Consider the following 18,918-nt stretch of genomic DNA (forward strand, 5'->3'; position numbering starts at 1 on the left):
ATTATGTAAGGGTAATTATGCAATTATCAAAAAGGGTGGATAAGGGGTGATGTTGTTTTTTATTTAGTGACCCTATTTTGGCATTATTTAGTATGCCTCAAAAAAATTCAGTATGCCTCAAAACTGATTTCATTACTAAATGCAAAATTATACAGATGATCCTCTGACACTTCGTAGCTTACCTAAAAGAAATCCATATTAGAAAATACAGATGATCCTCTAACACTTCGTAGCTTACTTAAGAGAATCCAGATTAGAAAATGACATTGTTAAGGCTTCATTGTAATGTGAAATCAATATTTCATTAACCGATTGTACTCGCCAATTACTTGGGAAGGGTCGAAATAATTGCTGAAAAGAATCGCAAGGCCTTGAAGTTGGTGTTACTATTCTTTTATGTTCTCTGGTTTTTCATCATGTTCGTCCTCATAATTTTCGAGCTTATTTCTAGTTCACGAAAGGAGATATTCTTCGTGTTCTTGACGAAAAAAATTATCAAGTGTCTCTTGACTAATAAAGTTAGTTTTTTTTTTAATCAGTAAGGCGCACTTGACCATAAAACAAATAAAAGGTTTGGATTTATTTTATTTGATAAAAAATTATACACTGTCCAACTTTGAATTCAGAATTTTAGATCACTAGTAGGGGTGGGATTTGGGTTGGTTGGGCGGGTTCGAAGGCTTGGCCGAGGCAGACCCGAGATAGGAATTATTTGCCCAGATGGCCCATCGAACACGTGGAACCCATTGAGGTGTTGCCCAAGTCCGCCCAAGTTATGTTCCTCGGGTTGGCCCAAGTTCCATTAGACATACAAGTTTGTTAACGTGATAATAATAAATTTAGTAATAATAAAATTTATTTGCTCAATTTATTTTAAATTTCCAAATAATTGTACATTATTTACAATAATATAAACTTTTAATATGATAAACTTTTATCATATTAACGTGATGATACTGCCCCCCCATCCATGCACTCCCTGGCAGTCACTTATTTTGATACAGTTAAGAAGCAAATCCCAAACCAATTTTCTATGTCCGCAAGAGATTCCATCCTGTGGCAGTGCAACCGTATGAAGCATGCACAAGATTATTTAATGGCTGTACCCATCATTGGGCTTAATCAGTGCCTTGGACCTAGACATTTTAGAGCTGTACTTTGCTATCGTCTTGGTATCCCATTGTTTCTTGAGAATGGCTTGTGCCCAAGTTGTAATAAAACCATGGACATCTTTGGTGATCATGCACTTCATTGTGCTAAGGATATAGTCCCCAAGTTTCGACATGATATTGTTCGTGATGTAGTCGTCGACATTTGCTTCAAAGCTAGTGTTCCTGCTCGTAAGGAAGTTTCTTTGGGATTTCTGACGAATGATGACAAAGAGATGAAACCTGTTGATATTCTTGTGCTTAACTGGGAAGACGGAAAGGATGTTTGTATGGATGTCACTGGTGTTTCGCCCTTCCCAGGTGATGGAATTCGCTCTTTCGTCCCAGGGAAAGCTATATCTAATGCGGTTTCATGTAAACACTCTAAATACTTGGACAAGTGTATTTCACATGGCCATGGATTGAGTGTTTTGGCTTTCTCTATTCTAGGAGAGTTGGGTGAGGATACTTTGTGTTTTTTCAAGCGCCTGAAGAATTGTTTAGTTAGTAACGACGCTAGTAGTGGTTTTGGTAGCTTTATTTTTCATAGATTAGGCGTTGCTATTCAAAAAGGTGTTGGAGCCCAGCTTGTTGCTAGGTTACCAACCAAAAGCTTTGTATAATAATTGTCATCAAAATAATAATAATATTTTTTTTTCTTCTCTCTTGAATGATTAATGAGATAGATATAATTTACATTTTCATTAATAGATTTGAAGATAATATCTAAAATTTCTCTAAATAGATGATAATACCAATTATAAAAAATAGAGCAGTCCAAAAATAAACATCGAATAAAACTAAGTCGCTCTGTAAATCGGGCGATAGCCGATTTAACTCACGAAAAACTTTTCTCAAGTACTACTCCTCCTGCAACCCTAAATCCTAAATTCATGACTACCCAATTCTTCCCAGCTAATCATCTTTATCCACCGGTCCTTTAACAATGTAGTCTATTAAGTTATGGGTGTGGGTATGATTTAACATTGGCGTTACTTTAGACCTAATTCATGGTGTTGCTCGTTTAACCTAATTCATGGTGTTGATGCCTAACCTCCAGTATTTTTCTATTTCAATTAATTGTTGGTTGATAATTCACAAAAGCATCTGAATTCTATTGATTGATGGCTTGATTTATTGCTTCTCGGATATGACTGATATTCAGAGGAATTTCGTCTGCGCCCCTTAAAGATCGACTTCAACATGAGTTTCTCACCTTTCTTCTCTACTTTTTTAAAGGCAGAGCTTCTTCGATTCAAGTTCCAAGGGTTTTCACTGTTCATCCTCTAAATAATCTTACTGTCTGCTCAGAACATTTTCATATTCTCCTTTGAGGAGGAAGACTTTTGAAGTGGCATTAGGAGAATGTTACAGGTAAGCTCTGAGCCTTATTCTAGCTGTAAACCATTTCAGTTCTGCAATTTACAACTCCATGTTTTCTGCAAAAAATAATTTCCACAGAACCAAAACATTATCAAATTCATGATGTCCTTTAAAACATTATTTTATATGCTCATATCCCATATAAATACTGCGCAATACCTTGAATTACCTGCCCTTTTCTCCTTTTTCCCATAGTTCCTTGCCTTTAGTTTGCTTGATGTTGTTTTTAATGTTCTAATTTATGTTGTATCTCTATGTCTTCCCGTGAATCTAGAGATGTTCCTTTCAATTATTTGTTTGGTAATCATGCTAGGAATTCTTATTCTCCTGTTAGACAATGGCAAGATCGCTTGGTTGGTCGTTTTTTAACAAAAATGAACAAAAACTCTTTTTATTTAAGAAATGCTTTAAGGTATAGATGGAAATTATCTGGTGAACTATCTGTAAGCAAGCTTGGTAGAGGTTTCTATTTGATTAAGTTTGAATCTAGCAATGAAATGATTAACGTTCTTAGGCAAGGAACTAGGGTGATATGTGGAGATACTTTCTTGATTCAAATCTATACCTTTTCAGTTCTACCTGAAAACTATGAAATCAATAGTGAGGTTTTTGAGTTAACCGTTCATAAACTCTACCCTTAGCAGACCAGAAACCCTAATATAATACTAAACACATGATTTTGGAGAACTCATAGCTTTTGATGACCCCATTCACCACTACAATGGTTACAGCTCCATGAAAATAAGGCTTAGAGTTGATATTTCTCAACCACTTTCTTTTGGTACCAATGCTCCTAATGATAGGCAGACGGTCAACTGGATTGATTTTGTATACCAAGAACTCCCTAGGTTGTTCTGCAGTTTCTGTCGAAGACTTGGGCATGTTCACCAGGATTGCGTTGATGTTTTCTTACTCAACCAACAAGAATTACAGATCCAAGCTCCTCCTCAAATTCTTCCTCAACCTGCTCTGCAAGCCCTTGGACCTTTTATAGAACCAGAGTACGATGATGATTACTATGAAGAAATGTTGCACAACGTGGACTTTGAAGACCCTGATCCTGATTAGAGTGACTGGGGTTTAAACCCATTGGCATCCCCTGCTTCCACTGATAAAGACAAATTTGTTATCTCCTTCTTTGCTAGTGAGGGCTACCTTCAAGATGGTTTTCACTCTGACTCTACCTCAGACACAGAAGGAACCATTTCTGCAGCTTGGCTTGTAGAAGAAAACAATATCCTCATTGAAGATCACCTTCTTGAGCAAGTCTCTTTGCCTCCTTCTCAGCCTCCTGAAGTGCAGCAACCATTCAGTCCCTCCATCTTTCTTGTGTCTTATATTGAAGAATCGGAACTCATCTCTGATACTGACATGACAAGCCCAGCCATCAAGAGATCCAATCCTGAGCAGCAAACTTACCTGCACAACTCTGGAATCGGATCTTCATCAGGACCAGATTATTCAAGAAGAGTATCCACTGAAGAATATGAACAATGGATTGATCTCTATCAGCCTGCCAAAAGATTCAAGCCTGACTCTACAGATCAACCAACCTGCTCACCAGATACCAGCCACTTCAATTGTTCTTACAACAATGCTTCTACTGGTGACAAATCCTCACATACAGCCCCTCCTGCAGCACCTGCAATTTCCAAGTAATGAAAACACCAACAGTTCAGCCACACCCAGAACACCAAAGACTCATTCAAAGGGTCGGTGGATAACCTTTTTATATCTTATATTTTGCTTCATCTCTGTTAATATTTCCGCCATATCATGTATAATAGTCTGTTGTAGTTTACTCAGTTTGTTTCTAGGTTTAGCTGGTGTTTATCACCATTTTTTGCTTGCTCACTAGATTTGTCTACTTATTTTGATATCGTATGCATATAATAAATCTGATCATATAAAGGTTTTCTGTTGTATATACCTTTTCAAACTAAACTTTTTGTCTATTTTAATTTGCCGATTTTCATCTGTTTTAACTTATTCCTATAATCTGCTTTGAATTGTTGTTTGTTTTGATGTTGTTATACTCTAGCTTCTTTCAGGTTCTAAAACAGTGAAAAGCTTCTTTGTTAGTCTACTTTATTTCGAATCTTTAATCTAAACTCAGTTAGAATCTTAACTCTTTTATTTTCCAATCATTTGGGTTGTACATCTTAGACAGAAAGTTTAGCATCTTTCCTTTTAACCCTTTTTTCCTCTACTTGAGGCTTAGTTTTTCCCCTGTGTCTTGCCGATCTAAAGTATTTCTAATTATTTTCTCAAGCCTATTTTTAAATCCTTTTCAGTTTTCTTTTGTTACTTAGGAACCAAGCCCTCAATTATCTTTGCTCTTTGTCCCCTGATTTGAATATAAATCTCCTCTCTTCACCTTTTTTTCTTCTCTAGCTCCTCTAGGTGTCTTCTGCGTTTGTTCCTTTTTTACAGGACCACAGAAAATCCTACATCAACCCCTTCACTACCTATTTTCCTTCTTAATTACTCTCCTGCGACAAAACCCAATTAACTTTTTTCCTTTCCTTAATATGACTATCTTAGCCTGGAATTGTCAAGGCATCAACCTTCTTAACTCAATTCAACACTTAAGAGGATTAGTCTCTCTTCACGAGCCCAACATTTTATTTTCTCTGAAACTTTGGCTAACGATCAACATATGAGAAGCATATCTCAATCACTTCTCAGTCCAAAAAATTGGAAGGAGAGGCGGCCTCTGCTTAATGTGGGAAGATAATATAAACATCCAGATATTATTTCACTCACAAAACTTCATCCATACAATAGTTACTCCACCACCCCTGGACAACCTTGGTTCTGCACGGGTATTTATGGACCTCCATACCCAGATACCAGGAAAATTCTTTGGCAAGAATTTCCAACAATCTTCAACAACATCAACCCTTCCACACCATGGCTTCTATTAGGAGACTTTAATGACGTCTTAGATCAATCAGAAAAAAAGAGAGGAAGACAAGTAACATATGCTCAATCTCAACCTCTCGTCACTTTAATGGACCAGATGGGTTTTATTGATATGGGCTTCCGAGGAGACCCCTACACCTGGACAAACAACCAAATGGGTCAGGATAACATTCTAGAAAGATTAGATAGAGCACTGACGAAACAACATTGGCGGACTGCGAATCCACATGCAACAGTTACTCATCTTCCAAGAATTGGTTCTGATCATGGTCCAATACTACTACAAGAGAAAGCAATGGATTGGCAAGGAACAAAAAATTACAAATTTGAACACTTATGGCTCTCTCATCCCCAGCTCAAACAAGTGGTTGAAACAGCTTGGGAACAACAACAAGACATTGAACCTACCCTTGATCTCCAACTAAAACTCATAACAACTGGACAAACACTCTTGGAATGGAACAAAGAAACTTTTGGCCACCTTCCAACCATGATCAAAAATCGACAGCCAAGATATAGCATGCTCAACATCAATGTGCGACACAATCAGGCAGCGATCTGGCTTTTTGGTTGATCCAAGAAAAACAACTAAGAATCGATCATGATGAATTACTACAATGTCATGCGACATACTGGCAACAAAGATCCAGAATTCAATGGCTGCAATCGAGCGATCTCAACACAACCTTTTTCCACACTAAAGCCACCATTCACAGGGCCTGCAACAATATACAACAATTACAAGACCCACAAAACAACTGGGTTAACAAAAAAGAAGACATTGTTCAACTCATTCTAGATCATTATTCTCAACAATATACGGCACCGCCTACGGTGATAAATGAAGATCTTTTTATAAACATCAGGCCAAGATTAACTCCCAAACAATCAGACCTACTTACGAAGGAAGTAACTATAATAGAAATCAAACAAGCACTCTTCTCCACCAACTCCGAAAGTGCTTCGGGACCAGATGGTTACACAAGTAAGTTTTTCAAAGTTTTTATAGGAAACAACTCATTCCCAACTGATAGCAATGGTTCGAAGTTTTTTTAATAATCTAAACATGCATCATCTCATGAATCACACAAACTTAACACTAATTTCTAAAATAAATCATTCTACAAAACCTTCACAATTTAGACCCATAGCACTCTGTAACGTCACTTATAAAATCATTTCAAAAATTTTAGTCAACCGACTTAGACCCCTTCTCCCTTTCTTAATAAGCCCCTACCAAAGTGCTTTTGTGCGACAAAGATCGATCCATGATAACATAGCAATTGCTGGAGAACTCTTTCACCATATCAGAACCTCAAACCTCACCAAGGATCCAAAAATAGCTCTCAAATTGGATATCCAGAAAGCCTATGATAGCTTAGACTGGGATTCATCAAAACCTCCTTGAAAAAACTTGGATTTCCATCAACCTTTATATAATACATTATGATATGTGTCACAACAGTTACATATTCGGTCAACATAAATGGTACACCTCACAGCTACACCAACCCAACCAGAGGCATCAGACAAAGAGACCCGTTATCTTCCTATATTTTCATCATATGTGCTGAAATCCTATCTACCAATCTAGGAAACCTTGAAAACCAAAAGTATGTTCAAGGACTCAACATTTCCATAAAAGCTCCACCCATTTACTCATTTAATGTATGCAGATGATTTACTAATTACCTACAAAGCCTCAGACCAGAGTAACCAACACCTCAAGAACCTGCTCCAATCTATGGTACTTCTGCAGGACAGGTAATTAACACTTCCAAATCAGTAATAATTCATCACCCAAGACTAGTTCCGATCAAGATAAATGAATTGCAACAATTTTTTGATATGCCGACAACATCGAAACCTCCAATTTATCTAGGCATCCATTTCAAACAAGAAAGAGTATCCAATCAAACCTTCGCACCCCTCCTACAAAGATTAGCCCGGAAAGCTAAATGATGGATGACAAAATGCCTAACTCCAGCTGGAAGACTCACACTCATCAAAACTTCCCTTACCCCCACCTCAAACCACATTATACAAACACAAAACCTACCCAGTACTATTCACAAACAAATAGATCGTATCACTAGAAATTTTTTCTGGGGACATGACTCAACAATTAAAAAGCTTCACCCTATAGGCTGGGATAAAGTAACAAAACCAATATCCGAAGGAGGGTCAGGCATACAAAAAAGCAGTGATCATAACAAGGCTCTTCTCATGAAAAGAATTTGGAATTTGCATGAACAACCTAACTCCATCTGCGGAAGTCTCTCCAGTACAAAATATCTTGATCAACAACCTATTTTACAAGGCACTCATACCATACCTTCCTCTTCCATCCCTCAATGGAGACAACTGGCTTCAACTGTCCCCTCTATGCAACAACTGATTTTCCATAGTATTGAGACTGGGTTATCAACAACAATAGAATCCAATTGGATTCCACACTCACCACATCTAAACCCAACACAATGTTACCCATTCCGAATGGTAGCAGATATCATTGACCCTATATTTCATACCTGGAATCATGAAAAATTAAGCACTCTTCCCAATCCTATAGCTCAAAAAATCATAAACATCCACCTTCCCCAAAATAACTCACATGATAAAATTATCTGGCCACATTCAAAATCTGGAAAATACACTACCTTTTCGGGATACAAATATCTAACCCATGGTCAACCAACTCACACCCCTCTTCCACCTACCAAATTCCTGTGGACCTTACCATGTCCACCAAAAGTTCGGCTTTTCTTGTGGAAATCAATCAATGAAGGATTACCAACCTGCTCTCTCCTACATCATATCCATTTGACCAACTCTGACATATGCCACAGATGCAATGCTGATCCAGAATCGGCGAGTCACCTTCTAATTCACTATCCGACGGCGAATACATCCTGGAACAACTTAATCACTCAACTCACAAACACGCCAAACTCAAACCCCCCCATCACTCTCACCCTAACACCTCAAACAACCATCTCCCAAATCCTACAACAATCTGCTCCAACAATTGTAATCTCCTCCTTTTGCTTTCTTTTTTGGACCTTATGGTTAGCTAGGAATGATCTAATCTATCGCCAAAAACAAACAACCTCAGCCGAAATCTTAATATGGGCCCAAAAACTGCAACAAGAATTCACGATAGCTTTAGATTCCTTACCACCAGTACTACTAGGAGATGCTCCGATATATAACCACCCAAGAGGAGACAAAAGAATATCTAAAATATCGGTAGGATAGTCAACTCCAAACATCAATTGGATTAAGATCAACACAGATGGGGCAGCAAGGGGTCACTCAGGTTTTGCGGGAGCAGGTTTCATCTGCAGAGATTCCGAAGCTCGAACCTTAGTGGATCTATCTCAACCATTAGGAATTACGACTACCTTAATCGCATAAACTTGGGCTCTACTATTGGTTTCAAGAACGACAACAGAAAGACAATGGTCAAAAAACCTCTTTGAAACTGACTCAGAAAATCTTTTGAGCTTCATCACTTCCTCTACCCCCTCCTTGGCACATCTCAGGAATGATTGAAGAAATAAATAATAGATTCAGACAGATCCCACAGGCTACTATTCAACACAACTACAGGGAAGGAAACCAAGCAGCAGATGGTTTGGCCAATCATGCGGCAGATGAAAGCCAAATGGGAAATTTATCAACCAAAATATGGGATCAGGCAATCCCGTTATTTATTAGTCAAATTCTATTTCATGACTCCTTGGGTACCACATACCCACGACAAATCGTAACGTAATTTCTTCTTAATAAAATACATGCTTCAAAAAAAAATTATAAAAAATATCTTATATATAGTTCTTCGGATTGGACGGGTTGTTTGGGTTAGAAATATTTGTGCCCATGTTTGCCCAAATTTAACTCGGGTTCATAAAATTTATTCCCAAACTTGCCCAAAATTTTGAAATACGTTGCCCATGTCCGCCCAACGTTCGGGTTGAGCATGGGTTGGGTGGGTTGACCCAACCCAAGTCCCGCCCCTAATGACTAGTAGTCTAGTATCATCAAAAAAAATACAATAATATTAGAAATAAAAATGGTTTCAATTAACTTATGATTTTCATCCTCAAACCACAATTATTGGAGAATATTTTTGTGGGAGATCTTTTGTTTCTTTTTGTTTCTTTTCTTCTTTTATGCGATAGTGTGGATGCAAAGATTGGTTTAAGACTTGGGCCTGATCTTTAGTTGGGCTCCGTTTTGCTACGAGCTAAAAATTTCTAAGAATGGGCTTATCCACCTCTGACGTTTCAAAGTCACAAAGACACACAATAACACAAACAAGGTTTTTGTATGAAGACCCCTTGTAATCACAGTGAACTCTCGTAAACGAAGGACCTTTAAAATCTTGGTCGGAATTGCGATACAACAGTTTAATCTTGGTCGGAATCCGATATTTTAATCATAGTGAACTCCTGTAAGCGTAACAGAAACGTTTGGTATGTGTAACATAACAACAGAAAGTACGATGGAGCGGCAAGTTCCAAAAGTTCGCTAGAAGATTGTGACAACAGTCAGTGCACGACTCATGCATGACTTGTGAATGGTCCTCAATCTTTGTGAAGGATCGATTCGATAAAGGCGCAAGATTGTTTCAAGCTTTCATGAATCCAGAAAGATAAAAACTTATTTCAATCTTTCATTGGATACATCTAGTACGACAACTTGAATCAAGGAACATTCAACTTTATGGTACATTAGAATGCAGTAAAATAAACAAAAGATAGACACCAATCTAAAACAGAGAAAAATTAGGTAAATTAGATTTTGTGCCCGTATTTGTTTCTTTTAGCCATATTTTTTTATTTGGTGTGATGTGGCTTCGCCTCGCCCCGTTGTGCATTTTTTTTATAAGGTGTCGTGGGGGTTTTTCTCCGCCCATCACCATACATTTTTGATTAGGTGTGGCTCGGCTTCGCTTCGCCTCGCCCCGTCGTGATGTATTTTTGATTTGGTGTTGCACGGCTTCGACCCGTCCGTCGCGATGCCTTTTTGATTAGGTGTGGCTCGGCTTCCGCTTCGCCTCGCCCCGTCCCGAAGCATTTTTGATTTGGTGTTGCACGGCTTCGCCCGCACCGTCACGATACATTTTTGATTAGATGTCGTGGGGCTTTGCCCTTACCCGTTGCGATACATTTTTGATTAGGTGTGGCTCGGCTTCGTCCCGTCCCAATGCATGTTTAGGATTTTTGATATTCTTATTCGCCCGTCCCGCCGCATTTTTTATGTTGTGCCGCACTGTTTCGCCCCGTCCTGATGCATTTTTGATTTGGTGTCGCGTGAATTTGATGCTGGATGAAAACGCACGATGCATTTTTGATTTGATATGGCTCTGGCTTCGCCTAGCCCGTCGCTTAGGATTTTTGATTTGACGTGGTTTGACTTCACCTCGCCCGGTCCTTAATAGAAAGCATTTCGTGAGACGTGTAACAAAAATTTCAAAGCCGGCTTATGATCACCGAATACTGCCCCCAAGTTATTCACTAAACGTCAAGCAGTCATTGTCATTCACAGAATTCAAATCAAGAAAAGATTAAAAAAAAAACTACGAAACTGATTCAATAAATATTATCCAATGAATAAACAATGAAAAACAAAAACAATTAAGCATAAATTTCAACGTTTACACACGAAGGAATTGAGATTTTAAGAAATCTCCATCTTAATACATCTCAACACCACCACATCAATTAATCAATCCCATGCCAAGATTCTTCTGTAATTAACTCTGAATTTGCATGGCTAAAAGTGGTGCTTCAATACCTTTTATTTTGGTCTGGTACTGCTCGTCCCTCCGTCCAATTTCCTTTGATGGGCTTACAATGAAACAATTTAAAAGAAGCTATCAATCACTGTACCATTTAAAGCAGTTATTAGCCACTGCACCAACAGTTATTAGACTCTCTCAACCACACCTTTGTTGCAGTTGCCGTCGGACACACTCTTTAATGCTATCTTCTTCGAGCAACTATGGAAACTATGGATGTGCCTGGGTGGTTATTCATATATTTTTATCATATCATATAGCTTAGCCAGTGTTCCTTGTCCATGAGAGGCTAGAAGCTACCGGCTGATGGAAATGGATTGACTACCAGTGATATTTGTGTTACTCTGTCTGCACTGGTTTGTACACGAATGCATAAAAAAAATTAACACAAACTCATAAATGAATCCCAATTTACTAAACGTTCAGTAAGGCTTGGCTATGTGCAAGGAAATCAAATGCAGTAGGGCGGAAAACAAACCAAGTCATGGAACTTTTCATAGTATATCTGTATTGCAGATCAGAGTTTCTGCTAAGTCAATCTTGGGGGATGCCATAGTGGTTAAGCATAAGAAGGAAGCAACACTGAAACCAGAAAAACAAAAATATAAATCGAAATGAAAAACAAAAATGACAGTAGCCATATATTCATCAGTAGTTATGAGGATATGACAAAGTCAGAAGGAAAAAGAAAATCATGATAGAAATTGAACAAAACTAACAAACGTGATGAAATAAAGTCGAACCTAGATATATGAGAAAAGAATCACTGAGATTTTACCCTCTGAAAGTTTTTTAAACTCAAGTTATTAAATAAATTACAGTTTTTCCTTTTCGATACACTTACTAAGTAACCGTGTGTAAAACTGCCAATAGCTTTCGTGGGGTCATGGGTTTGGTAGATATAACTGTGCATATATTTCACTTCTTCAAATCATTGCGGAAATTGTCGGACACATTTCTTGTAGATGCAATTGAGCATTGCAGCAAGTGAATTCATTCTCTGTTTTGATCAGTTAAGAAAAACAAACTAAGTTAACAGCATAGATTGGTGTTAAGAGAAATCAATGAACTTTCAACAAAAACATAAAAAGTTTTGAAAGAAAAAAGCAAGAAATTGAACCAAAGAACGCAAATTACTTGCCTTGATTGTGCACATCTAAGATTTCAGAAAGGGAGTAACCCCTAACCTACAAAATTAGAAACCACTTTGCTGGCAGGTCCCAAATCTTTACCCGTATCATTGAGGATGTTGCCACTTCGCTAAATTAATTATCTTGGACATGGTTAAATATAGTGGTTCTTTGCACATGAGGTACATCATTCCTGAGCATCTGTTAGGGGCATCTCTTGCCTCCTCCTTAACCTGGGCTTGTGACTGGCATTTAAAATGGCAGGGTCCAAAAGGAGTTTGTTGATATTTGAAAGCAGGATGTTGGTTTTGTTAGTGGTTTCCCATAACTCTGTAACAAAAAACAACACATTTGGTTTAGCTACTTGTTACTGCAAAATATTATGTTGCTGACTTGCTAGGCATTAGGCAGCCATAACTTTACATATTCCAAATTATAATTCTACGTGAATTAAGTGAGCTGTAACTTGACTGTAACTACATAACTATCAGTCAAGAACAATGAATCTTAAGACTTGTGACGAAAGCAATTATCATGGCAGCTAATTAAGACAAAACCTAAGAGAAACTATAATTTAATCCATTAGTTAAAGTTCCAAAAATTCGTATGTAAAAACAGTACTCAAATTATCCTATCTTAATTAGCGCCAAGAAGAAATTAGAAGAGAACACAAATGGCACCATTGTTTTTTGCATCTCTACTTTATCCAAGTCAATTTTCATCATTCAGACGCGACAAACATATCTATCAACACAAATCAAATGGATCAGACCCTAAGGGTTCCTACCATCAAGAAACCAATAACAGAAAGTCGGTCTTCATTCAATTGCATTAGCTCTTACAAATTCAATTGTACCTGAGTTGGTGGTTTTGATCAATACTGTTGTTCCTATATTCCATTGTTGCTTTATCAAAGAACCTCATCAAGCCTCCACTCCTATCCCTGACTCCAATAAAGATAAGTGAGGAGTACAATGACTATGGTTTAGTAGCCATTAGTGATTTCTGTCCACGTTATTAATCTTATTTTAGTGACTATGGTTTAGTATCCATAACAGGAGAACAAAGAAAACAACCGAAATATATCTACATTGAGCTCTTAACCTTTATATTGTCGCTTTGATTCTCTCGCATATATGCACATGCATGAACTATCACCTGCAATATCAACAACAAAGAGAAAGAAATCCAATCACAACATGACTACATGAGAATAATATTTACCAAAAAAAAAAAAAAAATTACTCTCGGCATATCGTAACCCTATAAAACAACAGAACAACCGGAGAAGGAAAATGAATGTGAGAATTGCGGGAATAACATAACCAGCAGCAACACCGTATTTTCTTCAAAAAAGACCAAATCCACCTCCAGATGTATGACTACAGCTTCCAACAGTAGGACATGACACAGAAAAGAACCCATGTCATGGACTTGACTTGCAAAAACCTGCAATAAAGAAAAATGCAAAAACTCTTATCAAAAGTTGGGGAGATGTCTATGGATTAAAGAGATGAACCGAAGAAAAGTATATCTAAAGGTGTTGTTCAAATAGTTAGTACATTTACTTTTTAAAAAGAACATAGTCATCCAAATCAATAAACTATATAAACCATGTATTATTTGAGCACCCATAATATTCATCAACGTATTCCAGTAATATTTCACAGTTGAGGCGCAAGGTTATTCGAGTCGAGAATCGCCTCCTAATTGGGAGCACAAATAGCAGCAATTATGGAATTCATCCGTGATGAACACATTCATGTCAATTTTTAGATCTATTTCCACCATTGCATGTTATTTTTCATGCTCATTATGAAATTAGACGGAAGATTCTTTATATATTTCCTTTGGACATTAAAAATTGGTGCAGGCGTCGGGAAAAGGCAAGCCATCCTAAGTTGTTGGGAGAAATATAGATTAACAGGAGATAACACAATAATGACTAAAGGTACTTTTAACCCACCTCATAGCTTAACACAATTTAAAATTTGTTAGCATGTTGCTACACTGAAAAATTAAGTATGAGTCTGTAAATAACGTACAGAAAGGAAACAATATAAATAAAAAAAGAACCTTTTTTCATATCACTTATTGGTCCTTTTTTGGTGTGCCATTTGCTTTGCACTGCACTTGCAGAAAGCCCTTTGCCTTTCTTCCTACAATGCACCATCATCAAAGGTTAAATCAAACCATATGAACAATTGTTACATGTGTATGTCAATTAAGTATACCTTGAAGGCTTGAACTTCGTAGTCCTAATTTTCTAATAGTTCTCTACATTCATCTTCTCATTGACAATTTAGACCTTTTTTGTGGCCACGTTATTAGTTCAGCGTTCTGATTTTCTAGTTTCAAATCAAATTTACCAACCTGAAATAACACATAATTTTCGTTTTGTCATCAGTAGCAAAAATAGTGTGCTCAATTTAAGTATTAGATTGTGCTATTCTGAAATGATAGGTAAGAACGCTATTAATCCAGTGGATAGATAAAGGATTTGTTAATCAAAAAGAACAAAAAGGATAATGTACCTTATGAATAGTTGGTTGGGCTTTCTTAGACGCCAAAATCTGAGTAAACCCAATTGTAATAGGAGATACATATTTCTGCTTCCTGTAAACAGAAGTCCCAAAATCGCAGACCTAAACATTATCTCTGAAAAATCTGTAAACCAAAATTCAGATGATTACTGCAATTCAGATACAATAAGACAAAGAAAAAAAAAAAAACTAACCCATCAAGAATCGAAATCAGATATATATCTAGGGGTTTTGACTGAAACAATGATTTTCGAAACCAAACTATAAGAAGAGAATGAATCAAGCGATACCATACCGGTGATTTTGATTGAAGTGAAAAGCGATTGATGAGGATTGGAAAATTTGTTTGATTCAGAGCAAAATAAAGAAAAATCAGGAGGAAAAAAAATCGTAACTGCAATATAAAACGGAAGGGTTATGGCTTATGGATTCAGAGAAATAAAGAGACAGAAAAAGAGTTAGGGTTTACCAATATAGAACTGGATTTGGTTATTTAATCGAGAAGAAGAAAGGACCGGTAAGAAAAGAGACGGGATGAATGAACCATCGCGATGGAGAAAGAATTTTTTTTTTGCAGTGAATAGAAGAGAATAGAGGAGAAGAAGGAAGAAGAAGTTTTTTTAGGTTTTTTTTCGTTTTTGTTAGGGGATAAATATCCTGCCGTTTTTAGGGGCCACTCAAAAGGATTTAGGGGCCACCAATAAAACAAAAAAGGTCACCCAAAGGGAAAATATAGCCAGCCCTTATCTCGCGTAATTCGTAATGGCGAAATTACCCTTATATATTCGGAGGATATGATAACATTGTTACCCTCCGAATGCAATCGGAGGCCAAAATATTTGCCAGACGTCCGATTATACGAGGTGCAGTATTTCTTGGTTCGTGTTTTGGATTCAGCGTTAATCGGGAATTAAATATATTACAAAACCTACCGATTATAAGTTGCCGCAAATTCAAATTTTGAAAGCTACCATAATCGGTAGGTATGCTAAATCCAATACCTACCGATTATTGGTTTCTCCACATTCAACTTTCGTCAAATTAGCCGTTGGAGTTTTTGGGAAAAACAAAAAGAGTCGTTGGACCCTAAACCTATATAAAGAAACTCATATCTATCACCCCAATTGCACCAAACTCTTTCCTCTCTTCAGTTTTAATTTTCATAACAAAAAACATGGATATTGCTTTTGCCGAAGAAGAAGATTGTGCTATTTATAGAGCGTGGGTTGTGGTAACTACTCATGATCGTGTTCACAAGCTCCACAAATCGGAATCCGAAGAGCAGATATGGAACCGTATCTTAATGGTATTTGAGTCCTTAGATGGTAATCGAATTCGAAGATCATCCAATGACATTAAGATGAGAAAGAATGCGCTAGATAAGGAGATTGACAAACTTGAAGATGAGGAACGGTTTGTTAGGAACGCTTTTCCTTGGTGGACGTATGAAAAACGAGTAAGTATCTCTGTAACTCCAATTCACATTAACAAAAGTTAGTACTAACTTGTTACTCATTCGTAACTTCAGAGAAATCTTGCGGATCGCCGGTATGTGGACCTCTACGGGAAACGATTTGAACATGAAGGATGCTACAAAATCAAGAGGGACAATTTATATGGTCACTGGAAGTTATAATCTGTTTTAATACTTTTATGGTCAATTAGGAGTATGGATTTAGGTGCTTTTGACGAAATTATAAGATTAAGGCCGTTTGAACTTTATGTAATGGATGTAATCGGAGTATTATTAATATAAAAACTAGCCGATTATACGAAATCGGTAGATTATTTTGTTAAACAAACTACCGATTGTAATATTCGGTTATTTTATGAGTCAACTTTCTTTCCGATTATGGTGTTGTTTGGTTCCAGGAAACAGTTTTTTTTGAACTTGTAATATTCGGAGGATAATGTTTTTGTAAAGTCCGAATGTACGATGGCCCAAAAATCAGAATTTGGAAAAACTTATACTTTTCAAATTTTGTCTTGAAATAATAGGACGTTAAATTAGTTACCAAAACTTCCGAATATGGGATGTCTAACCTTCAATATGGGCCCTTGGAACCACCTGGAGCCATGGCGTGGTTTGTTTTGAACTTGTGATATTCGGAGGATAGGTTTTTTATAAAGTTCCGAATGTACGATGGCCCAAAAATCAGAATTTGGAAAAACTTATACTTTTCAAATTTTGTCTTTGAAATAATCGGACGTTAAATTAGTTACCAAAACTTCCGAATATGGGATGTCTAACCTTCAATATGGGCCTTGGAACCACCTGGAGCCATGGCGTGGTTTGTTTTGAACTTGTGATATTCGGAGGATAGGTTTTTTATAAAGTTCCGAATGTATGATGGCCCAAAAATCAGAATTTGGAAAAACTTATACTTTTCAAATTTTGTCTTTGAAATAATCGGACGTTAAATTAGTTACCAAAACTTCCGAATATGGGATGTCTAACCTTCAATATTGGCCCTTGGAACCACCTGGAGCCATGGCGTGGTTTGTTTTGAACTTGTGATATTCGGAGGATAGGTTTTTTATAAAGTTCCGAATGTACGATGGCCCAAAAATCAGAATTTGGAAAAACTTATACTTTTCAAATTTTGTCTTTGAAATAATCGGACGTTAAATTAGTTACCAAAACTTCCGAATATGGGATGTCTAACCTTCAATATTGGCCCTTGGAACCACCTGGAGCCATGGCGTGGTTTGTTTTGAACTTGTGATATTCGGAGGATAGGTTTTTTATAAAGTTCCGAATGTACGATGGCCCAAAAATCAGAATTTGGAAAAACTTATACTTTTCAAATTTTGTCTTTGAAATAATCGACGTTAAATTAGTTACCAAAACTTCCGAATATGGGATGTCTAACCTTCAATATGGCCCTTGGAACCACCTGGAGCCATGGCGTGGTTTGTTTTGAACTTGTGATATTCGGAGGATAGGTTTTTTATAAAGTTCCGAATGTACGATGGCCCAAAAATCAGAATTTGGAAAAACTTATACTTTTCAAATTTTGTCTTTGAAATAATCGGACGTTAAATTAGTTACCAAAACTTCCGAATATGGGATGTCTAACCTTCAATATGGCCCTTGGAACCACCTGGAGCCATGGCGTGGTTTGTTTTGAACTTGTGATATTCGGAGGATAGGTTTTTTATAAAGTTCCGAATGTACGATGGCCCAAAAATCAGAATTTGGAAAAACTTATACTTTTCAAATTTTGTCTTTGAAATAATCGGACGTTAAATTAGTTACCAAAACTTCCGAATATGGGATGTCTAACCTTCAATATTGGCCCTTGGAACCACCTGGAGCCATGGCGTGGTTTGTTTTGAACTTGTATTCGGAGGATAGGTTTTTTATAAAGTTCCGAATGTACGATGGCCCAAAAATCAGAATTTGGAAAAACTTATACTTTTCAAATTTTGTCTTTGAAATAATCGGACGTTAAATTAGTTACCAAAACTTCCGAATATGGGATGTCTAACCTTCAATATTGGCCCTTGGAACCACCTGGAGCCATGGCGTGGTTTGTTTTGAACTTGTGATATTCGGAGGATAGGTTTTTTATAAAGTTCCGAATGTACGATGGCCCAAAAATCAGAATTTGGAAAAACTTATACTTTTCAAATTTTGTCTTTGAAATAATCGGAAGTTAAATTAGTTACCAAAACTTCCGAATATACCACACAAATCATTGTCATTTGAACTTGTCTAACTTAGTTACCCAAACAAATTTCCGAATGTACAACAAAATCGTCATTTATCTGCTCTTCTTTACTTTACGACCGTGACTACCTCCCAGTCCTGCACGACCACGGGTTTGAGCACCTTCAGTTTGAGCACCTTCAGTTCAGCTTCAGTTGGAGCAGCTTCAGCGCGCTCGATGAAGCTCGAGTTCTTTTACCCGTCTTTGATACTGCCACCTTGGGCTGATGCCTCTTCGTGACTTTCTCCCCAAACTGGGCAGCATAATCTT

At 37.2% G+C, this 18,918-nt stretch overlaps 1 protein-coding gene and 1 long non-coding RNA gene across 16 annotated transcripts; one reads left to right on the forward strand and one right to left on the reverse strand.

Moving 5' to 3' along the window:
• The first annotated feature begins 1,934 nt into the window (after positions 1-1,934).
• On the forward strand, positions 1,935-4,504 carry LOC113300151. The gene is made up of 2 exons (XR_003335474.1): positions 1,935-2,522; positions 3,335-4,504. It is a non-coding gene; the product is annotated as an uncharacterized LOC113300151 (long non-coding RNA).
• A 7,373-nt stretch (positions 4,505-11,877) lies between these two features.
• On the reverse strand, positions 11,878-15,535 carry LOC113300155. 15 transcript variants are annotated; one of them, XR_003335496.1, is made up of 8 exons: positions 15,405-15,535; positions 15,231-15,329; positions 14,927-15,059; positions 14,627-14,765; positions 14,469-14,551; positions 13,497-13,841; positions 13,249-13,397; positions 12,409-12,722 (listed from the first exon to the last, which is right to left on the reverse strand). XR_003335496.1 is itself a non-coding variant. In XM_026549351.1 (6 exons), the coding sequence occupies exons 2-5, from the start codon at positions 15,043-15,045 to the stop codon at positions 12,580-12,582; spliced, it is 399 nt and encodes a 132-aa protein (XP_026405136.1). In that variant the 5' UTR covers positions 15,046-15,059; positions 15,231-15,535; the 3' UTR covers positions 11,878-12,262; positions 12,404-12,579. The 15 variants fall into 15 exon arrangements, 1 of the variants encoding a protein (XP_026405136.1); XR_003335537.1 differs by having other exon boundaries at positions 13,249-13,335; positions 13,497-13,550; positions 13,719-13,841; positions 15,231-15,535; XR_003335514.1 differs by having other exon boundaries at positions 13,497-13,550; positions 13,719-13,841; positions 15,231-15,535.
• Positions 15,536-18,918: the final 3,383 nt, after the last annotated feature.

The sequence above is a fragment of the Papaver somniferum genome, chromosome 1, assembly GCF_003573695.1.
Source record: "Papaver somniferum cultivar HN1 chromosome 1, ASM357369v1, whole genome shotgun sequence".
Taxonomy (NCBI): domain Eukaryota; kingdom Viridiplantae; phylum Streptophyta; class Magnoliopsida; order Ranunculales; family Papaveraceae; genus Papaver; species Papaver somniferum.